The following is a 23,784-nucleotide window of genomic DNA, read 5'->3' on the forward strand; positions in this document are numbered from 1 at the left end:
TATCCCAGTCAATGTTGGGAAAATTAAAATCTCCTATCACCACCACCACCCTGTTGCTCCTACATCTTTCCATAATCTGTTTACATATTTGTACCTTTATCTCACGCTCACTGTTGGGAGGTATGTAGTACAGCTCCAACATTGTTACCGCACCCTTCCTATTTCTGAGCTCTGCCCATATCGCCTCACTGCTCGAGTCCTCCATAGTGCCCTCCTTCAGCACAGCTGTGATATCCTCTCTAACCAGCAATGCAACTCCTCCACCCCTTTTACCTCCCTCTCTATCCTGCCTGAAGCATCGATATCCTGGGATATTTAGTTGCCAATCATGCCCTTCCCTCAACCAAGTCTCAGTAATAGCAATATCATACTCCCAGGTACTAATCCAAGCCCTAAGTTCATCTGCCTTACCTACTACACTTCTTGTATTAAAACAAATGCACCTCAGACCACCAGTCCCTTTGCGTTCATCATCTGCTCCCTGCCTACTCTTCCCCTTAGTCACGCTGACTTCATGATCTAGTTCCTTACAGGCTTTAGTTACTACCTCCTTACTGCCCACTAACCTCCTCATTTGGTTCCCACCCCCCTGCCACATTAGTTTAAACCCTCCCCAACAGCGTTAGCAAAAGCACCCCCAAGGACATTGTTTCCAGTCCGGCCCTGGTGTAGACCGTCCAATTTGTAGTAGTCCCACCTCCCCCAGAACCGGACCCAATGTCCCAAAAATCGGAACCTCTCCCTCCTGCACCATCTCTCAAGCCACGCATTCATCCTGCCTATTCTTTCATTTCTACTCTACCACGTGGCACTGGTAGCAATCCTGAGATTACTACCTCTGAGGTCCGACTTTTTAAACTTGGCTCTTAACTCCCAAATTCTACTTGGAGGACCTCATCCAGTTTTTTACCTATATCATTGGTGCCACGACAACTGGCTGTTCACCCTCCCCCTTCAGAATGTTCTGCAGCCGGTCTGAGACATCCCTGACCTGTGCAACTGGGAGGCAACGTACCATTCGGGAGTCTCGTTTTTGACCACAGAACCGCCTATCTACTCCCCTTACAATTGAATCCCCTATGACTATAGCCCTTGCAAGTCTCATCAATTCATTCCCTAATCCTTCTTTTACCATTTATAGCATGGCAAAGTTAGCAAAAGTAACACCACTATTCCAGAAAGGAGGAAGAGGGAAAATTGGAAATGACAGGCCAAATATCCTCAGGTTAGCCATCAGCAAAATGCTGGACTCGCCTTTCACTATCATCCCTTTTGTCACTGAATGTCTGCTCCATTCCTCCCTCTCAATCACCTACATTGCATTCTTCTCCCTCTGTTCTATGTTTGTTTAAAACCTGTTATATCTCTAAAGTTTTGCAGTGTTGGTGGAAGATTCTTAACTCATTTTTCCTTCTCCACAGGTGGTACTAATCCTACAGACTATTTCCAGAAAATTCTCTACCCATCGCCAGGGGCTTTCAAGTGGGGGATGGGGCTCGTAGTGATTGGCAGGCTTCGAGCAAATGGCCTGGCAGGTCCGCGGGTGAGTGGCAGGCTCAGAACCAATGGCCGGCGAGGAGGCGGGGGCCACGCTGCTCGGTGGGCGGGGTGACGGCAGTCGCTCCGCGAGACTTGCGACCAAGCCGGCTAGTGCCGGCGCCATTTTGTGCAGTGTTGCTGGGTGCGGTTGTTGGAGTGAGGCCGTCGCCGCCATCTGCCCGCTTTGTGAACGCTGAGGGTCTGACCGGTACGACACGATGGCGCAGGAAGACGGTAATCAGTAACGAGATACTTGCAGAGCTCGGACCCAATACTACCCTCTTGTCCCGGGGCCTTGCCGGGCGCCGGGATGTGTCATGAGGGTGCGGGTTTGATGGCCAGTCCTCCGCCGGGGCGAGGCCTCTGTGAGCTGCTATTTGACGCTAATTCCTGTCCCACTCCCGACCTGGTGTCGCCCGATTCCGTGTCCCGGATTTGGGCCGTCCGAGAATGAAACGGCACAGAGTGGGCTATTCCCACTCACTGATGGGGTTTAAAGGAATGAATATTGGCTGACGAAGAGCCCGCTTTTGCACCATCCTCGAAATTTATATTGCTGGTCATTCTGATAGTGAGGCCCTCCCTCAGTACTGACCCTGCGACAGCGCGGCGCTCCCTCGGTATTAACGGTTAGCTTTGTGTTATGTGCTCGAAACCCTTTGGCCTGCAGCCTTGGAGTGAGGCACAGCAGAGTCCAAAAAGGGGTATTTCTGTTTGAGCTTTCAGATCAGCCATGTTTTTATCATTTGGATACTGGGACAGAGCTCTGAACAGGAATATGTGGAGTGGTCGGGGTCTGTTTTATGTGCAGGAACAGCAATTACACCGTTGACATAAAATAGGCCAAAGTGCACCCTGAGACTGCTGATCCTGTAAAGAACTGGTGAGGGGTTGAAACCAAATGTGCAGGGACTGAATCCCAAGTGATTTGTTAATTAATATAATTCCACTGAGGACAAAAACTAAATCAGACATGTTTGTTTCACAGAAATCTTTACCAATTTGGAGCCAGAAGTTGAAGAAGGTCAGTGTTGATTTATTTTATGAAAATCTGAGTAGTTTTGGCCGCAACCCATAGCCAGCTACTATTTAGTGTTTGTGATTACAGAGAAAGAGCCCGAGGTTCCCACAAAGGAAGAGGACTATGTTGTCCGAGTGCGTGGCCTTCCATGGTCGTGTACACCAGATGAAGTGACCAGGTTCTTCTCAGGTAGTTGATCTCATAGTTGAGATTAATTTTGCTTGCTACTGTGAGTAGTAGATGTTTATGCAGTTATTTTCTTTGTGTTGTGTAGAGTGTGATATCCTAAATGGTGTGAGTGGGGTGCAATTCACCACCTCCAAAGACGGTCGCCCAAGCGGCGAAGCTTATGTGCATCTGGGTAACGCTGAAGACTTCAAAAAGGCTTTGGCGAAAGATCGGAAGTATATGGGCCACAGGTATATCGAAGGTCAGTAACTGTCAGTTCTATATTGAGTAGTGACCCAGGTAGCTTGGCGGCAAGGTCAAACTTGCTGATAGCACAGTTCAACCAAGACAATGTGGCACTGGTGCTAGAATCTGTATATTCTAGTCAACTGCCTTTTTTGTTGCTGACATACTGTGATAGCGAAGATATGAGGGGCACAAAGTCCACCCCTAACTAAATGCAGTATGTGGACTCTTGAACTCTCTTCTTAGTCTTTAACCCTGTCTTCTGGATTTTTCTGCTGCTTCTCTAGTTTTTAAAGCGCATCTCTTTGGCTATGTAATCATTTTATCCCCTCCTTCTCTACTTGAGTTCAACAACCAAATGGAGCACCTCAAGACTTGCTTCGTTGAAGAGCACTGTATATGTGAGTTGTATCTGAATTGGGAATGTGGTGCAGATCCTGTTTTGGGGATGAGACTGAAAGCTTGCAGGCTAGTCACTGCAAAATAACAAACCGTAAAACTTTCTAGCTTAGTCACTCCAGGCTAGGCTGGGCCATGTACCAGTTAGATTGCAGATTTCATTCTGAGTGAATACTGCGGTAACTGATTACAACTGTGATGCTGTTGAAAATACAGAGAATGTTGGACGTATTCAATTGGTGGGCAGCATCTGTGGAGAGAAACATTCAGCATTTCTGGTTGGTGACCATTCATCAGAACTGGAACGTGTTACAGTTGAACAGTTTTTATGTAAATATGGAGTGGGGCTGGGAGGCTGAACGGACAATCAGATGGCCTGTAGAGGGTTGGACTGAGCTTTGATAAGAAACAAGAGCATCCTTTTTGTTTAGAAGTCACCCCAATTTCATTCCTGAAACATCTTAAAGAAAAATCAAATTTAGTGTGACCAATCCACCTACCCTGCACATCTTTGGATTGTGGGGGCTGAGACCCACGCAGACACAGGGAGAATGTGCAAATTTACCACAGACAGTGACCCGGGGATGGGATTGAACTGGGGTCCTCAGCGCCATGAGGCGGGGCAGCACGGTAGCCTTGTGGATAGCACAATTGCTTCACAGCTCCAGGGTCCCAGGTTGATTCCGGCTTGGGTCACTGTCTGTGCGGAGTCTACACATCCTCCCCGTGTGTGCGTGGGTTTCCTCCGGGTGCTCCGGTTTCCTCCCACAGTCCAAAGATGTGCAGGTTAGGTGGATTGGCCATGATAAATTGCCCTTCGTGTCCAAAATTGCCCTTAGTGTTGGGTGGGTTATGGGGATAGGGTGGTGGTGTTGACCTTGGGTAGGGTGCTATTTCCAAGAGCCGGTGCAGACTCGATGGGCCGAATGGCCTCCTTCTGCACTGTAAATTCTATGAGGCAGCAGTGCTAACCACTGCGCTAGCCCTTTTCCTCATGTTGACCTGGTAATTTGTTACACCTGGTAACAAATCAAAGTGGGTTTTGTACAGCTGGTAAATGGGTCTTACAGGAATGTAGTTGATTCTGATTATCTTTCCCTTGGAAAAGATTTGGATGCTTTATTATTGGAGTCTCTGATTTTTGTGGCATCAAGGAACCCTAGTAAAAATGGACTTGATGGGGGTGGGGGGGAAAGTTTCCTGGTTGGAGTCACCTGGCTCAAAGGAAGATGGTTGTAATGGCTGGAGGTCAATCATCTTGGTTCCAGGGCATCGCTGCAGGGTAGTGTCCTAGGTCCAACCATCTACTGCTTTGTCAATGACCTCCCTTCCATCATCATGTCAGAAGGGGGATGTTCGCTGATGACTGCGCAATGCTCAGCACCATTCGTGACTCCTCAGTGACTGAAGCAGTCCATGTCCAAATGCAGCAAGATCAGGACAATATCCAGTCTTGACCTGACAAGTGGCAAATAGCAAAGCGCCACAAGTGCCAGGTAATGCCCATCTCCAACAAGAGAAAATCTAACCATTACCCTTTGACTTTCCATGGCATTATCATCGCTGAATCTTTCACTGTTGGGGCGGGGGGGGCTTACCATTGACCAGAAACTGAACTAGACTAGCCACATTAGTACCGTGGCTACAAGAGCAGGCCAGAGGTTCGGAATCCTGTGGCGAGTAACTCAAAACTGAACTAGACTAGCCACATAAATACCATGGCTACAAGAGCAGGCCAGAGGTTCAGAATCCTGTGGCGAGTAACTCACCTGGCTCACCCAAAACCTGTCCACCATCTAAAAGAGACAAATCTGGAGAATAATGGAATACTCACCACTTGCATGGGTGAGTGCAGCTTCAAAGCTCAACATCATCCAGGATAAAGCAGCAGGCTTGCTCAGCACTTCTTCCACAAGCATTCACCACCACTGTTGAACAGTGGCAGCTATGTGTACCATATACAAGGTGCACTGCAGGAACTCACCAAGGTTGCCACATCCAGTAGGACAGGCAGCAGATATCTGGTGACACCACTGGGAATTTCCTCTTCAAGTCACTCACCATCCTGACTTGAAAGTATATCGTCGTTCCTTCATTGTCACTGGGTCAAAGTCCAGGGACTCCCTTCCTGACAGCACTGTGGGTGTACCTACACCTCATGGATTGCAGCAGTTCAAGAAGGGAACTCATTACCGCCCCCCTCAAGGGCAATTAGGGGTGGGCAGTAAATATTGGCCCAGCCAATTAGATTTACAGAGGAACTCGGGCTAGGCCTCCCGTTTCGCTTCCTGAGACTATAACTGTGATGGATGGAAACTCGAGGAAATAGCTACAAAAGGAAATTGATCCCTGCAATATGGTAGCGTTTCTTTCAAGATTGCCTTGGTGGTGGTTGTCCTTCGATGCAAACTATCTAGGGATAGCGAGGCTGTAATCTATCAAATGACACACCTGGCATTGCAAACAGTAGGACATCATTCAAAACCTTTTTATGGGGTGACAATTTTGATATTACAGTTTTTAAAAATTTCATTCTGTCGGGATGTAGCTCACCTGGGCCGTGTTGAATTGCTAGGAAGTTCTGAGGTTTGAACGGTTTGTGTGTCTTGTATACAAATGTGTACTATTTTTCCCTTAGTCTTCAAATCTAATGGTAGTGAGATGGATTGGGTTCTAAAACATAACAGTACCAGCCAACCGGACACATCCAATGATGGCACAGTGCGACTACGTGGGCTTCCGTTTGGCTGCAGCAAGGAGGAAATTGTTCAGTTTTTCACAGGTATTTTCACTCACTCAGCTGTTAATATTGTGTATTAGATCTTATTTATAATGGGTAAATGGTATAAAACTTTTTAAAGAGTCCAGTTATCTGAAATGTTTAACAGCTTATGAATTGTGGTATTTGTAGTGGAAGTTTAAAGCCTTAAATGACAGCATAACTGAGAACTGAAACTTGTACTTTTACTGGATTTATGTTAAGACAAAAGTGTTGTCTAAAGCAAACAAGATACTGCAATATACATTTTTATGTTTATGACATGTGGTACTGAACTGTAACTTCACGAACAACAGAGTATCTGCACTGTGACTGGAATGTCATTTTTAATTATCTGATGTAGTTGAGTTGAAAAAAAGAATGGAGTTTGTTTCCATCAAGTACTGCCATACACCAGAGCAGTTCGGTTTTCATGCGTTGTAATTGGAACGAGTTTTGAAGCTAAAATGCATTGTTTAACAAATTACTTTGAAGCTCAACACTTTTATAAATCAATATGAAAGTTGGATCTCTAACATAAAGATGTTTTTAACTGTCTTGAAATTTTATATATAGTTCTATAAGTATTTTGCATTTTTATCTGTTGGTAACTGGGTTTTTAATTTTTTATATATTTGTAGATATTGTTGGGAATTGTGCATCATTTAATATTGTTCCCCTTGACGGGGTTATTTTGTCCTTGGGTTAAAGGGTTGGAAATCGTGCCAAATGGGATAACTTTGCCGATGGACTACCAGGGGAGAAGCACAGGGGAGGCCTTCGTGCAGTTTGCTTCAAAGGAAATAGCAGAAAAAGCACTGGGGAAACACAAGGAAAGAATAGGGCACAGGTGGGGATGGACGGACGGGTTGGTTATTCATCTTAAAGTCAAGTTTAAACGCTGGGTGCTGGTTTATGACACTGAGGCTGGGACTACACACTGATCTTTGCACTCAGTTCAGAACAATGTTCGTACACAAATATAAGATGGTCTTTATAGAGCTGTTTTATAATTCTGAGATTCCCTGGTAAAAGCTACAGATGTAGCTTGATTTTGATTGTGCCAATTAAAGTAGTGGAATATGTGATGAATAAATTCAGAAAAATTGAAATATACAAAAAAAATCCAGCAAAATGGTTTACAAATATTTTGCCTGTTTTTGTTTGAAAGGTCTCACAGCTGCCTCAAATTCTGGATGGCTTGTGTGATCTTGTATCCCAGTACGTGTCAGATTTGGAGTGCTGTGTATGGCTGAGGTGCTTGAGCCTTTTTTTGATTTGGTGCACTGGCAGTAATGTTTCATTTTCCCCATACATACCTTGCCATTATTGGCAGCACAGTGCTTGCTCACTCGTGTTACTTTTTCTTACATCTCCACACTGTCAGTTGTCCTTGCCACCCCCTCCGCTTCCTTATAAGCCTTGGTTTAATTTGCCTGGTGCGTCATGTCCCCTTCTGGAGCTGCCAGTTTTAGGACCCAGATGTCATCTGGAGCTCTCCTATCCCTTTTTTTTCAAACTGCAGATCAGTGAATGCCAAGATGATTCACAGTAATTTATTGTAACTACACCTATCGTGATTATGTTATGATTAATCATACTTCCATGCATTCAAATCCAGACCACCTTTTGATCTCCAAGCTTTGAGGAAATTACTTGCTTAACAAAATGGTTCAAACATTAATATATCAAAAATAGTAATTGCTCAACTTTAAAATGCTTGCTCCATTGAAAAATCATTTAAGTTAAAATAATTTGTTGTGTAGGAATTAATGTTAAATTTGTGTAGTGTCAGTGTGCACTAGAAATTGCTAGTAGATTGTTAAGTAAACAGAAGCATGTATTTAAATATTTTACATTCCGTTTATTAATTGCTATCTAGAATATCTTTCGCAATAGTGTTTCTCCTGAATGTTAATCTGTGCTCATTATGATTTAGATATATTGAGATCTTTAAAAGCGGCAAAGGTGAGGTCAGAGCATACTATGATCCACCAAAGAGGTTAATGGGGCAGAGACCGGGCCCATATGACCGGCCAATGGGGCGAGGTGGTTACTATGGCACTGGTCCCCAGCGAGGATCATATGACCGAATGCGACGTGGAGGCGGAGGATATGGTGGTGGTGAGTTTTCGTTAAACGGAATTTCTTTTTCAATGCATTTAAAATGTGTGTGTGTGTATATATATATATATATCTGCATTTATGGCTCCACGTGCTGAATGGAGCTCTTAAGTTGATTTTGTGCTACATAAAACTGATTGAATGTTCCTGCCTAGATGTGCACTTCCTGTCATAATAGAACATAAGAACTAGGAGTAGGCAATCTGGCCCCTCGAGCCTGCTCCACCATTGAATGAGATCATGGCTGATCTTTTGTGGACTCAGCTCCACTTTCCGGCCCGAACACCATAAACCCTTAATCCCTTTATTCTTCAAAAACTATCTATCTTTATCTTACAAACATTTAATGAAGGAGCCTCTACTGCTTTACTGGGCAAGGAATTCCATAGATTCACAACCCTTTGGGTGAAGAGGTTCCTCCTAAACTCAGTCCTAAATCTACTTCCCCTTATTTTGAGGCTATGTCCCCTAGTTCTGCTTTCACCCGCCAGTGGAAACGACCTGCCCGCATCTATCCTATCTATTCCCTTCATAATCTTATGTTTCTATAAGATCCCCCCTCATCCTTCTAAATTCCAACGAGTACATTCCCAGTCTACTCAACCTCTCCTCGTAATCCAACCCCTTCAGCTCTGGGATTAACCTAGTGAATTTCCTCTGCATACCCTCCAGCGCCAGTACGTCCTTTCTCAGGTAAGGAGACCAAAACTGAACACAATACTCCAGGTGTGACCTCACTAACACCTTATACAATTGCAGCATAACCTCCCTAGTCTTAAACTCCATCCCTCTAGCAATGAAGGACAAAATTCCATTTGCCGCCTTAATCATCTGTAAACCATCTTTTTGCGACTCATGCACTAGCACACCCAGGTCTCTCTGCACAGCAGCATGTTTTAATATTTTATAATTTAAATAATTCCTTTTGCTGTTGTTCCTACCAAAATGGATAACCTCACATTTGTCAACATTGTATTCCATCTGCCAGACCCTAGCCCATTCACTTAGCCTATCCAAATCCCTCTGCAGACTTCCAGTATCCTCTGCACTTTTTGCTTTACCACTTATCTTAGTGTCGTCTGCAAACTTGGACACATTGCCCTTGGTCCCCAACTCCAAATCATCTTTGTAAATTGTGAACAGTTGTGGGCCCAACACTGATCCCTGAGGGATACCACTAGCTACTGATTGCCAACCAGAGAAACACCCATTAATCCCCACTCTTTGCTTTCTATTAATTAACCAATCCTCTATCCATGCTACTACTTTCCCCTTAATGCCATGCATCTTTATCTTATGCAACAACCTTTTGTGTGGCACCTTGTCAAAGGCTTTCTGGAAATCCAGATATACCACATCCATTGGCTCCCCGTTATCTACCGCACTGTTAATGTCCTCACAAAATTCCACTAAATTAGTTGGGCACGACCTGCCCTTTATGAACCCATGCTGCATCTGCCCAATGGGACAATTTCCATCCAGATGCCTCGCTATTTCTTCCTTGATGATAGATTCCAGCATCTTCCCTACTACCGAAGTTAAGCTCACTGGCCTATAATTACCCGCTTTCTGCCTACCTCCTTTTTTTTAAACAGTGGTGTCACGTTTGCTAATTTCCAATCCGCCGGGACCACCCCAGAGTCTAGAGAATTTTGGTAAATTATCACTAGTGCATTTGCAATTTCCCTAGCCTTCTCTTTTAGCACTCTGGGATGCATTCCATCAGGTCCAGGAGACTTGTCTACCTTTAGCCCCATTAGCTTGCCCATCACTACCTCCTTGGTGATAATTATCCTCTCAAGGTCCTCACCTGTCATAGCCTCATTTCCATCAGTCATTGGCATGTTATTTGTGTCTTCCACTGTGAAGACCGACTCAAAAAACCTGTTCAGTTCCTCAGCCATTTCCTCATCTCCCATTATTAAATCTCCCTTCTCATCCTCTAAAGGACCAATATTTACCTTAGCCACTCTTTTTTTGTTTTATGTATTTGTAGAAACTTTTACTATCTGTTTTTATATTCTGAGCAAGTTTACTCTCAGAATCTATCTTACTCTTTATAGCTTTTTTAGTAGCTTTCTGTTGCCCCCTAAAGATTTCCCAGTCCTCTAGTCTCCCACTGATCTTTGCTACTTTGTATGTTTTTTCCTTCAATTTGATACTCACCCTTATTTCCTTAGATATCCACAGTCGATTTTCCCTCTTTTTACCGTCCTTCCTTTTTGTTGGTATGAACCTTTGCTGAGCACTGTGAAAAATCACTTGGAAGGTTCTCCACTGTTTCACTATAAAGTCTTTGCTCGCTGTCTACCTTAGCTAGTTCTTCTCTCATCCCATTGTAATCTCCTTTGTTTGAGCACAAAACACTAGTGCTTGATTTTACCTTCTCACCCTCCATCTGTATTTTAAATTCCACCATATTGTGATCGCTCCTTCCGAGAGGATCCCTAACTATGAGATCCTGAATCAATCCTGTCTCGTTACACAGGACCAGATCTGGGACCGCTTGTTCCCTCGTAGGTTCCATTACATACTGTTCTAGGAAACTATCGCGGATACATTCTATAAACTCCTCCTCAAGGCTGCCTTGACCGACCTGGTTAAACCAATCAACATGTAGATTAAAATCCCCCATGATAACTGCTGTACCATTTCTACATGCATCTGTTATTTCTTTGTTTATTGCCTGCCCCACCATAATGTTACTATTTGGTGGCCTATAGATTAGTCCTATCAGTGACTTTTTCGCCTTACTATTCCTGATTTCCACACAAATGGATTCAACCGTATCCTCCATAGCACTGATGACATCCCTTACCATTGCCCGGATGTCATCCTTAGATAACAGAGCTACACCACCTCCCTTACCATCCACTCTGTCCTTCCGAAAAATTTGATACCCTCGGATATTTAACTCCCAGTCGTGACCATCCTTTAACCATGTTTCAGTAATGGCCACTAAATCATAGTCATTCACGATGATTTGCGCCATCAATTCATTTACCTTATTCCGAATACTACGAGCATTCGGGTAAAGTACACTTATGTTGGCTGTCATACGAGTATAGCATTCCCTGGATCAAAATAGAAAGCAGCAAATGGACCGAGGTGGACGGGTGTCGAAATTGGGGAACAAATGGACAGGCAGATGCACATTCAGTTGCATAGATCTCTCCCTCTGTCATGTATGGTCTAAATGTGTGATTTCTGACAATATAAAAACAAGCCATCAAAACAAATTCTAAATCCTTTTGGCTATGGTAGAAATATTGTAACGTGGAGTGATGATTACCAATTAACTTTTCTTTCTCTCAGCCCAGCATTCAAAAAAGATTTATCATTAAAAGAGCAAAAAAATTGATTTTATGGCCAGACTCAGTTTTGGTGTCTTGTTAGTCTTTTACTCAAGAGTTCCTGAAGCCTGATCAAGAAGCCCTTCTGGCCTTCTGCTGTTCCTTTTGTTCTTCAGGACAGGTTGAGTTAGAAATCTCCCAGAGTCCATCTCAATGCTCTGAGCACAGTTTCTAAACATGTCTTTAGGTATCAATATAGGTGTTTGCTCCCTCATCCAAATGATTTCAAAACAAGGTTTGGTATCTTCTTGAGACAATATTTTCAGGTCTTTTTTTAAACATGAGTGATTTGAGCAGTTTTTTTTAACGGAAATTGGAAGCAGTAAAGATTTGTTAAAATTACTTCGTACATGGTGTTTCTTTTTCTATGATGGTGGACACAGGGTTGAGACTGTTGTGATGTTGGGATCATGGTAGAACTGTCGTATGTCTAACTTACTGAACATTGGATGATGGAGCAGGAAAGTGGCCATTTGGCCCGTCGTACCTGTGTCACTGGTTTGAATAATCTGCAACTTTTTTCAAGCATTTACTTGTTCCTTTTTGAACGGATACTTCAAATTCCCTTCAGGCAGCCAATTCCACGTAACAATTCAATGTGTTTTGTAAAAACAAGGAAAAACACCAAATTTCCCACTTCATTTTTTCCTGCTTTGCAATTAAAGATTATAGTTAGCAATTAGGAATGTTTTCTAGATCAGAGTAATCATTTCACCCACAACATTGTTCATGTGTTTGTGCAGGGTATGGTGGGTATGACGATTACAATGGATATGACAACTATGGCTATGGCAGTGATGATTACGATGGACCTGGGGCAATGAGAGGAAGCAGAGGTACATTTAATCTTTGTTCTATCTGTGTTTTCTTGGGGGGGGGGGGGGATTTGATTGGTTGTGGAGGGACGTGGGTAGGGAAATGGTTGGCACAGTAAATGGAATCTGTTCGCTTATCAGATGGTGGTATTGGCATATAATAATGGGAAGAGTGGTAGAGTCCGTATTGCATTTTCAAATTTGACTTCCAATTTTTGCTGTGTTTCTACCTGAACGATCTTAAGTGTCTCTCTCTCAGCCTCTGGACTGAACAATTTCTCATCTTTGGTGATTTCAACCTCCAAGTCAATTCATCATGCATTTTTTCACCTCTTCTTGAGTTCACTTTCCTCTTCTCCATAAACCTTTGGTTCCATATTCGTCAACCCAAATTCACAGCCTCCTTGACTCTGCCATCTCATGTGGTCTTGCTTCTCTCATGAGGCCATTTCGGATCACTTTCTTGTATTGCCCTCCACTCGCATTTCCCTTCCACACGTCAGCACTATCTCCTGGAATAACGTGCCCAAAACGCTCACTGTACTTTCAAAGTCCCAACCATCTAGACACTGTCGGCTTGTACAACCGTTCCTTCATCTCCAGCGTTGAAACCTTAGCCCCCAATAAAACCATTGCTCTCACCCTGCTATGCCCTTAGGCATGGCCCTTTTCTCCACTCTCATAAAGCCAAAGAACGCAGATGTGAAAGGATATGGGGGAATAACTGGTTTATTCACCTTTAGCTTTAGCATGTATATTGGCAACACTCGGCTCTACCTCACCACTCGTATTCACTCCTCTACTGTTGTTAAATTATCAGACTATCTGACATTTAATACATGATGAACCAAAATTAATTCCAAAATTAAATATTGGGAATATAAACACCCTTCTTTCAAGTCCCTGCTACAAGTTCCATTGCCAAAATACTGAGATTAAACCAGTCATTGTAACCTTGGGTGTCATGTTTGATCCCGAGGTGAGCTTCTCACCGCACATTGGCACTAACACTTAGACACCATTCCTCCTTTCGCCTCTTTGACCAAGGTTTGGCCATGTGACATCTCATCGGGTGACTCAGCATAATTTGTTTTATAATGCTCATGTGAAGGCTTGGGATACTTCATGACATTAAATGTGTTGTTTTATTGAAAGGTATGAGTAACCATGGATACGGAGGGGCTGGAGATGCCAGCTCAGGCTACATGAGTGGACACTTTGTGCACATGCGGGGCCTGCCATTCCGGGCAAGGGAGGATGATGTCGCCCATGTAGGTTCTCAGTGATAAATCACAACTATTCATAAGCCGCAAGGCTAGTTTCAGCCATTGCATGCATCAAAATTACTTAATGCATAAAAGTTAAGTTCTGCTATTTAATTTTGCCATCTTGTTGATCCTGTAGTTCTTTTCCCCTCTGAATCCTCTGCGTATCCACCTGGAGTATGGAAGTGATAGTCGAGCTACGGGGGAGGCTGATGTCGAATTTGCAACGCATGAGGATGCAGTCGCTGCTATGTCTAAGGATAAGGCTCATATGCGTGAGTTTGTAACATTAACTCTTGTCACCTGGGCTCCCCTAGGTGTTTTGTGTAGATGTGTGTGTGGACACAGGTTCCCAAATTCTATCACCAGTCTGTGATGTCCCAGTGGGGGGAACGTCTCTGTTGGATCAAAATCAAATCTGCTACCTGGGATCCAGTGTGTATAAATGAACAAGTGCTTGGTAAGCTCAGCTGCTCATACCCTCTGTGAACTATTTCGTGAATAATGATTAACACTGTAGGGCAATAGCAGCCGTTGAAGCAGAGAAATTTGTAATTTGTCCTGGAGGGTGATGATTGTGTCCATTCAGCAGGATAGTTGGAGGTTGCCAGGAGTTGAAATGCACAGTTCCATTACATCTGATTGAACAGAGAAGTTTCTCACCTTCAATCCCCTGGACAGTGCCATACACTTTTGGAAATTAATCAAGTCCCAACCAATGATCAGTCTCGTAATTGTAAATGAAATTAATTAAAAAAAATAATAAATTTTTTTTTAAAGTACACTATTCTTTTTTGTTTCTCCAATTAAGGGGCAATTTAACGTGGCCAATCCACCTACCCTGCACATCTTTGGGTTTGTGAGGGTGAGACCCACATAGACACAGGGAGAATGTGCAAACTCCACAGTGAAAGACATCAGTAAATCAGATTGGCTTTAATGTAGAGCAACTGCATTGAGTTCTTACTCACTGATATGAGATTTTTATTCAATTGAATTTAAATTTTCAAATTGTAGTGATGTAATAATAATCACTTATCACAAGTAGCCTTCAATTAAGTTATTGTGAAAAGCCCCTAGTCGCCACATTCCGGCGCCTGTTCGGGGAGTCCGGTACGGGAATTGAACCCACGCTGCTGCCTTGTTCTGCATTACAAGCCAGCTATTTAGCCCAGTGTGCTAAACCAGCCCCTGATGTAATTTGAAATCTGCATTATAGTCCAGTCACACACCCTGTGCCACCATACCTCCATCTACAAGCATACCAAGTCTAGTGGGTATTTTAAATGCCAGCAAATGTTCCCAGTTATAGTGCATGGGTAAATGCTATGTGGTTTAGGTAGTTTGCTGGATGTTTTACTGCAAAAATGTGGAGAGCTACTTCTTGATTTAAAGCATTTGTGTAAGTTGTTGATCTTGTTTCAGAACATCGATACATTGAGCTGTTCTTGAACTCCACTGCGGGAGGAGGATCTGGCGGCTATGGCAGTAACTATGGAGGCCATGCAATGGGTGAGTTGAATTTCAAGCTCGCTCTGCAATGTTTTTAATCTGTACATGTATCTAAAGACTTCTTGTCTCCTGCAGGGAGCCAGGGTGGTTACGGGAGCTCGGGGAACCATGGGATGTCCAGTTATGCTGGTTACGGGGGCCAGAGCAATATGGGCTCTTATGGTAAGGAAAGTTGCAGTCTGTTATTTCAACTTGAAGGCATGATATTTGAGCTGAATTAAGTTACAATGGATACTCTTACACTTCACGATATTTATGATTGACAGTGTGACCTCAGAGTGAGGGAGGGGGTGTTTGAAAGGGGGTTTTGTAGATTGAGTAAGTTACCATGTGCACGTGTGAAATGTAGCCTCAATGCCAATCTCAGGACTGGCCCACCATTCACCACTGCACTTCCAGGGGAGTTCCCAATTAACAAGCTGAACTGAGCAGCCAAACTATGCAAAACTGCCCCATTGACAAACTTTGGTGAAAAGAAAATCTCCACTTGACCGTAAGCACAGCTGCCTTGGTACTCGAGCCCCAATGGGCAGTCTACAGTGTAAGAGCCCCTGCTGTTAAGATTATCCATTGTGTTCCTGGTTTGTGGTGTGCATGAACAGATCAAAGCAATTCCACAGCCAGCTGATTCGATCTAGCTCTAGTTGTGAATGGTAATGAACAGTTAACTGGAGAAAGAAGCTCCACAAACACTGCCATGCACAATGATGGGGGCAGCTCAATATGTCCATGCAAAAGATGTGGCTGAAGCATTTGCAACAACTTTAGCCAGAAGTGTCAAGCGGATGACCCATCTCTGCCTTCTCCTGAGATCCTGAGTGTTACAGGTGCCAGTCTTCAACCAATTTGATTTGATTCACTCCACAATGTTACTCAAACTGCTTAAAGCAGAGGATATTGCAATGTCTCTGGTTGTTTGCTACATCCTGGCAATAGTACTATATACTGGTGCTCTGGAGCTAGCCAGGCTGTTTCAGTACACAAAATACTAGCATCTACCTGGCATTGTATAAAATTGCTCATGTCCTGTCCACAAAAAACAGGACAAATCCAATCTGGCTAATTACCACCACATCAACCTCTCAATCCAAAGTGATGGAAGGGGTTGTTGACATTGTTGTCAAGTTACAAACCAATAATCTGCTCATTAATGCTCAGTTTGGGTTCCTCCAGGATCACTCCACTCCAGACCTTATTGCAGCCTTGGTCCAAACATGGACAAAAGAGCTGAAGTCTAGAGGTGAATGTGACTGCCGAGAGCAAGACCAGCACTTGTTGCTCACCCTTAATTGTACTTGAGAAGTTGGTGGCAAGCCACCACGTGAACCGATGCAGTACGTGTGGTGCGGGTATACTTAAGTGCTGTCAGGGAAGGAGTCCCAGAATTTTGACCCACGGCAAGTGATGGAACGGTGATATGTTTCAAAGTCAGGATGATGTGTGACTTTGAGGGGAACTTGCAGGTGGTGGTGTTCCCATGAATCTGCTGTCCTTGTCCTAGGTGGCAGAGATTGTGGGTTTGAAATGTGCTGTTGAAGGAGCCTTGGCGAGTTGCTGCATTGCATCTTGTAGATGGTACACACTGCTGCTAATGTGTATCAGTGGTGGAGAGAGTGCTGATTATATGGGATGCTTTGTTCTGGGTGTTGTCCAGCATCTTGTTTACTATTGGAGTTTCACTCATCCAGGCGAATGGGGAATATTCCATTGAACTCTTGACTTGTGCCTGGTGGTGGGAAGTCAGGAGGTGAGTTAGTTGCTACAGAAATTCTAGCCTCTGACCTGCTCTTGTAGCCACAGAATTTACTTGGCTAGTCCAGTTCAGTTTCTGGTTAATGGTAACTTGCAGGATATTGGTGATGGGGGATTCTGTTGAATATCATGGGGAGGTGGTTCGATTTTTAACTTGTTGGAGATTGCCACTGACTAGCCCTTGTATGGCATCAATGGTTGCTTGCTATTTAAGGCGTGAATGTTGTCCAGATATTTCCGCATATGGATATGGACTGCTTCAGTATTTGAGTCGTGAATGGTGCTGAAATCAGTAGCATTCCCAATTTCTAACCTTATGAAGGGGGAAGGTCATTGAAGCAGCTGAAGGTGGTTGAGCCTTGGATGGTGTCCTGAGGAACTTCTGCAGTGATGTCCTGGGGATGAGATAATTAGCCTCCAAACTAAAATCCATAACCATCTTTGAGCTGGATATGACTCAAACCAGTGGAGAGTTGTCCTGATTCCCAGTGACTTCAATTTTTGCTCAGGCTCCATTGTTCCACACTTCAGACAAATGCTGCCTCAATACTGTGGATGGACTGCAACAGTTCAAGAAGGCAGCTCACCACCACTTCTCGAGGGCAATTGGAGATGGACAATAAATGCCCACACCCCATGAATGAAATTTTAAAAACACTGCACTTTTGGTTGCAGATGCTTCAGCTTTGTCTCTTGTGCTGATCTGTTGGGCTCCCTGATCACTGAGGATGGGATAATGTGGCGCCTTCTCTGGTTAGTTGTTTAATTGTCCAGCACCATTCACAGCCGGATGTGGCAGGACTGCAGAGCTTTGAATTGCTCTGTTTGTCATGCTGCCTCTGCTGTTTGACGTATGTGGTGCTGTCCTGTCCTTGTAGCTTCACCAGGTAGGACTATTATTTTTAGGTGTTGCTTCTGGCGTGCTTTCCTGCACTTGCCATGCAAAGGGGACAGAGTTTATGATGGGCAATGAGGTTACAGATGTGGGTGAATCCAATCCTGTTGCTGATGATCGGCCACAGCACCCCATGAATGGACATCCTTCATCAAGCTGCTAGATCTGCTCTGAATATATCCCATTTGACATTGTGGTAGTGCCACACAACTTGATGGGACTTCATGTCAACAGCCAACTATGCAGTGGCCACTCTTATCAATTCTGTTCGGGAAAGCTTATTCTGTGACGGGTAGATTGGTGCAGGCTTTTCCGCCTTGTTTCCCTCCATCTGCTGCAGACCCAGTTCAGCAGCTATTTCATTCAATACTCTGTAATAATGCTACTGAGCTGCTCTTGATAATGGGTATTGAAGGCCCTCACTCAATACCGTATCCCAGGGCAACTCACTCCCCCCCCCCCCCCCCCCCCCCCCCCCCCCATGTATACCACTGTGCCATCGCTGGTGCGAAAGGGCATACCCAAGAATGGTGGGTGGAGGTGAATGGGATGAAGGAGTCTTAACAGAATTGCAGTGAATGGGCATCAGGGTTGGAATGCTTTAATGCCTAGCTCGAAAGAAGGTTGTGGCTATTGTAGGCCAATCAACAAAATGACAAAAGTGGGGATGCTGCCTGATGAGTTCATTCTGTTCAGTACTATTCGCAACTCATCAGATACTGAAGCAGTCTGTGTCCAAGTGCAGCAAAATCTGGACACGTAGACTTGGGCTGATGTATGGCAAGCAAGTAACATGTGCTACTAGGCAGTGATCATCTCCCAACAGGAGAGAATCCAACAATCTTTCCATGACATTTCATGGCATTGCCTTCACTGAATTCCCCACTGTCAATAACCTGGGGGTTATTATTGACCAGACACTGAACTAGGCTACAAAACCTACAAAATGCTTGAATTCTGTGGCGTGATACTCTCCATCTGCAGTCTGTGGTGGAATACTCGCCCCATAATATTCAAGCTTAACACCAGTCACAATTCAACCAGCATGAACAACACTCCAGTCAGTACAGCACAATGGTTGACACTGCTGCCCCAGGGACCTGGCTTCGATTCCAGCCTTGGGTGACTCTGGGGTTTCCATGTTCTCCCTGTGTCTGCGTGGGTTACCTCTGGGTACTCGCGTTTCCTCCCACAGTTCAAAGATGTGCAAGTTGGGTGGATTGGTCCTGATCAATGTGCGGGTAACGGGGATAGGGCAGGAGAGTGAGCCTAGGTAGAGTGCTCTTTCAGAGGGTCGCTGCAGATTCGGTGGACCAAATGGCCTCCTGCACTGTTGGGATTCTATGGATCCAGCCACTGACTGTTCACATTTGCATCAGTGTATCCTCTACAAAATGCACTGTGACAACTTGCCAACCCTTCTTCGACAGTATTGGCTGCCACTGTTAATTTGTGATGGAGGGATTGAATGTTTGTGGATGGGTGCCAATCAAGCAGGGTGCTTTGCCCTGGATGGTGTCAGGCTTCTCGGGAGTGTTGTTGAAGGTGCACTCTCCAGGCAAGTGGTTGAGTATTCTACCACACACCTGGCTTGTGCCTTGTAGATGGTGGACAGGCTCTGGGGAGTCAGGAGGTGAGGTACTCATCGCAGAATACCTAGCCTCTGACCTCTTGTGGCCACAGTATTTATGTGGCTGGTCCGGTTCAGTTTCTGGTCAATGGTAACCCCCAGTATGTTGATAGTGGGGAATTCAGTGATGGTAATGCCATTGAATGTCAAGGGGTGATATTTAGGTTCTCTCGTGTGGTAAATGTTAACTTTCCATGTCAACCCAAGCCTGGAATTTGTCCAGATTTTGCTGCATTTGGACATGATTGCTTCAGTGTCTGAGGAGTCACGAATAGCAATGAACATTGTGCAGTCATCAGCGAGCACTTCCACTTTTTAAAAATAATTTTAGAGTACCCAATTCATTTTTTCCAATTAAGGGGCAATTTGGCGTGGCCAATCCACCTACCCTGCACATCTTTTGGGTTGAGGGGGGTGAAACCCACGCAAACACGGGGAGAATGTAGCATCCCCACTTCTGACCATATGATGAAAGGTAGGCGATTGATTAAACAGTTGAAGATGTTTAAGCCGAGGACACTACCTTGGGTAATCATCTGCCGTGATGTCCTGGAACTGAGCAGATTGGCCGCAGAGGATTTTCCCCCCTAATTCCCATTGACTCCCATTTTGCTTGGGATCTTTGATGGCACACTCTGTCAAATGCTGTCTTGATATGAAGGGCAGTCACTCATCTCGCCTCTGGAGTTCAGCTCTTATTGTCCATAATTGAAGCAAAGCTGCAATGAGGTTTGGAGCTGAGTGTTAAACTGAGTGTCTATTAGCAGATTATTGCTGAGTTTGTGCTGCTTGATAGTACTTTTGATAACCCCTTCATCACTTACTGATGATCGAGCATAGATTGATGGGCGGTAATTTGCTGGGTCAGATTTGTTCTGTTTGTCTGCAGGACATACCTGGGCAAGTTTGCAAATTGCCAGGTAGATGCCAGTGTTGTAGCTGTAATGAAACAACTTGGTTAAGGGTGTGGCAAGTTCTAGAGCACAAATCCTCAGTACCATTGCTGGGATATTGATGGGACCTATAGCCATTGCAGTCTCAAGTGCCTTCAGCTGTTTCTTGATATCACATGGAGTGACTAGAGTTGGCTGAAGGAGTGACATCTGGGATGTAGAGGACCACTGGAAGAGGCAGAGATGGATAATCCACTCGGCACTTCTGGCTGAGTGCGAATGTTTCAGCCTTGTCTTTTGCACAAATGTGCTCTTGGGCAGCACAAGTGGATAGCACTGGCTTTGCAGTGCCAGAGTCCCAGCTTTGATTCCCCGCTGGGTCACTGTCTGCGCTGAGTCTGCACGTTCTCCCCGTGTCTGCGTGGGTTTCCTCCGGGTTGTCCGGTTTCCTCCCACAGTCCAAAGACGTGCTTGGTGGATTGGCCATGATAAATTGCCCTTGGTGACCAAAAAGGTTAGATGGGGTTATTGCGTTACGGGGATAGGGTGGAAGTGATGGCTTAACTGGGTCGGTGAGAACTCGATGGGCCGAATGGCCTCCTTCTGCACTGTGTGTTCTGTTTGTTCTTTGAAGGTGGGGGATACTCGTGGAGCCGCCTCGTGCAGCGAGTTGCTTAATGTCCATCACCAGTCATGGCTGGATGTGGCAGGACAGCAGAGCTTGGATCTGACCCATTTGTTGTGGAATTGCTGAGATCTTGTCTTTTACTTGCTGCTTATGTTGCTTGGCACACAGGTAGTCCTGTGTTGTAGCTTCACCAGGTTGACATCTAATTTTTAGGTATGCTTGGTGCTGCTCCTGGCATGCCCTGTACCTGCACACCATGGACTACAGCGTTAAGCCACCATCTTTGCAACAACAGTTAGGGATGGGCAACAAAGATGCTCATACACCACAAATGAATAAAAATCAAGTTTGTTGGGATGTGGATCCATGTTTAGATGTTGGATTTTTTGCTAAAAGGCTTGTAGTATTCTTAACCAAAATACTTACAGGTATCCTAGAGTAAAATGAGAACTAATGATTAATTGAAGAATATTTCACAGCATAAAGTAAGTAATTCCCTTTTCACAACTTCCCCAGTTGTATATAAGTTGGCAGACTTGCAACGTTAATTGCTGTTTTAAAATGATTTGTAGGCTTTACGATTGAATTCTTCATTCTAGGTCGCCACGGCGGAAGCAGCGACGGTGCTGGGGGATACTACAGCAACTCTGGAGGCATGGGAATGGGGAGTAACCTGGGAGGAATGGGGGGCATGGGTGGGAGCGGAGCCTGGCGGATGTACCAGTAATTCTGCACAGCCTCATGGTGACACTGGCTGCTTCTAGACATTTTTGTTTTCATGTCTGCAGGACTGACAGTTCTGAGTCAATAATATTCCTCTGTTTCTATAACAGGATCTGTATAATATAGTTTGAAATTGGTGATAATGTTCCTTCAAATTTTCAGATTTCATTTTTGCTTCTATTTTCCTTTTTAGTTGAGTGGTAAGGAAATTCTCCTGAAATATTCCAAGTGTAATAAAAGTTTTAAAAAAACTATTTTGAAATGGTTGGTTGTGATTGCAGTAGTCTTATTACAAAACAGGGTCCTAAGAGCTTTTGATTAAATAAAAATGAGATGTTAAGTAAAAATATTTGTTTCTTGGGAATATTGCTGAAAAGCTTTTCACTTAGCATTCATCAGAACAAATGCAAGAATGCCAAATTTCAAAGGGAGCAATGCTGTATACTGCATATGAAAGGGATTGCTGATTGGTTTTGCAGTTTAGAAACATAGAGAAAATAGGAACAGGAGGACGCCATTCAGCCCTTTTGAGCCTGCTCCATCATTCATTCATTGGGGAGATGGTGACCTCGTGGTATTGTCACTCAATTAGTAATCCAGGGTACACACTGGGGTCCCGGGTTCGAATCGCACCATGGCATGAAGTGGAATTTAAACTCTATTTTTAAAAGTATCTGGAATTAAAAGTCTAATGACCATCAAGCCATTACTGATCGTTGTAAAAACCCATCTGGTTCATTAATGTTCTTTAGGGTAGGAAATCTGTCATTCTTACCCGGTGTGGCCTACATGTGACTCCAGACTCACAAAGCGATTCAGTTAACTGCCCCCTACTGAAATACCTAGCCAACCACTCAGTTCAAGTGCAAATAGGGATGGGTAACAAATGCTGGCCCAGCCCAGTGACGCACATATCCCAAGGATGAATAAAGAAAAAAAATTATGATCATGGCTGATCATCCAACTCTGTAGCCTTTTGCCCCCATATCCTTTTATCCCATTTGCCCCAAGAACTATATTTAATTCCTTGAAATCATGAAATGTTGTCCTCAACTGCTTTCTGTGGCAGCGAATTTCATAGGCTCACCATTCTCTGGGTGAAGAAATTTCTCCATCTTAGTTCTAAATGGTCTACCCCATATCCTCAGTTACACTGTGTGACTCCTGGTTCTGTCTAATTGTGTTAAAATGTTATAGGTTTCTATGCAATTTCCCCCATATTCATCTAAAGTCCTGATAATACAATCTAACTGATTCAATCGCATCCCGCATGTCAGTCCTGCCATTCCGGGAATCAATCTGGTAAACAGTTACTATATTGTCTCTATAGCAAGAACATCTTTACTCTGATAAAGGAGACCAAAACTGCGCACACTATTCCAAAGCCCTGTATAATTACCATATTGGGAGCAGCAAATGCAATAGACCAGATTGAAGGAGGTGCATGTGAAGTGCTACCTCACTTTAGGCCCTTGCATGGTGAACAGGGGCAGGTGTTATACGTTACTCTTGTGCAGCAGCGCTGACTGGTGCAACAAATGTAACTATTGCAGCACGGTAGCACAAGTGGATAGCACTGTGGGTTCACAGCGCCTGGGTCCCAGGTTTAATTCCCCGCTGGGTCACTGTCTGTGTGGGGTCTGGAGTCTGCACGTTCTCCCCGTGTCTGCGTGGGTTTCCTCTGGGTGCTCCGGTTTCCTCCCACAATCCAAAGACTTGCCATGATAAATTGCCCTTCGTGACCAAAAAGGTTAGGAGGGGTTATTGGGTTAAAGGGATAGGGTGGAAGTGAGGGCTTAAGTGGGTCAGTGCAGACTTGATGGGCCAAATGGCCTCCTTCTGCACTATGTTTTATGCTGCTTTCCCTGAGAGGCCATTCTCCCCTTCCCTCCCCCTTCCCTTCCCCTCCTTCCCTTCTCCCCCCTCCCCGAGAGGCCATTCCCCCACTTCCCCTTCTCTCCCTCCCCCCTTCCCCTTCTCTTCCCCCCCCCTCCCCTTCTCTCCCCCCCCTTCCCCTTCTCTCCCCCCCCTTCCCCTTCTCTCCCCCCCCTTCCCCTTCTCTC

General features: G+C 44.5%; 1 protein-coding gene across 1 annotated transcript; it reads left to right on the forward strand.

Annotated features, from left to right (window-relative positions):
• Positions 1–1,631: 1,631 nt before the first annotated feature.
• hnrnph3 (heterogeneous nuclear ribonucleoprotein H3 (2H9)) lies at positions 1,632–21,888 on the forward strand. The gene is made up of 13 exons (XM_072478781.1): positions 1,632–1,773; positions 2,528–2,563; positions 2,648–2,749; positions 2,835–2,990; positions 6,012–6,155; positions 6,843–6,981; positions 8,071–8,255; positions 12,352–12,444; positions 13,579–13,694; positions 13,828–13,963; positions 15,114–15,200; positions 15,276–15,362; positions 21,598–21,888. The coding sequence occupies exons 1-13, from the start codon at positions 1,758–1,760 to the stop codon at positions 21,723–21,725; spliced, it is 1,425 nt and encodes a 474-aa protein (XP_072334882.1). The 5' UTR covers positions 1,632–1,757; the 3' UTR covers positions 21,726–21,888.
• The last annotated feature ends 1,896 nt before the right edge of the window (positions 21,889–23,784 follow it).

The sequence above is a fragment of the Scyliorhinus torazame genome, chromosome 16 (assembly GCF_047496885.1).
Source record: "Scyliorhinus torazame isolate Kashiwa2021f chromosome 16, sScyTor2.1, whole genome shotgun sequence".
Taxonomy (NCBI): domain Eukaryota; kingdom Metazoa; phylum Chordata; class Chondrichthyes; order Carcharhiniformes; family Scyliorhinidae; genus Scyliorhinus; species Scyliorhinus torazame.

Excerpts from the sequence above, each read along its gene's own strand:
- hnrnph3 (XM_072478781.1), top strand. Across the intron at positions 6,982-8,070 it reads AAGGAAAGAATAGGGCACAG|ATATATTGAGATCTTTAAAA; the intron begins GTGGGGATGGAC and ends ATTATGATTTAG. Across the intron at positions 15,201-15,275 it reads CTATGGAGGCCATGCAATGG|GGAGCCAGGGTGGTTACGGG; the intron begins GTGAGTTGAATT and ends TGTCTCCTGCAG.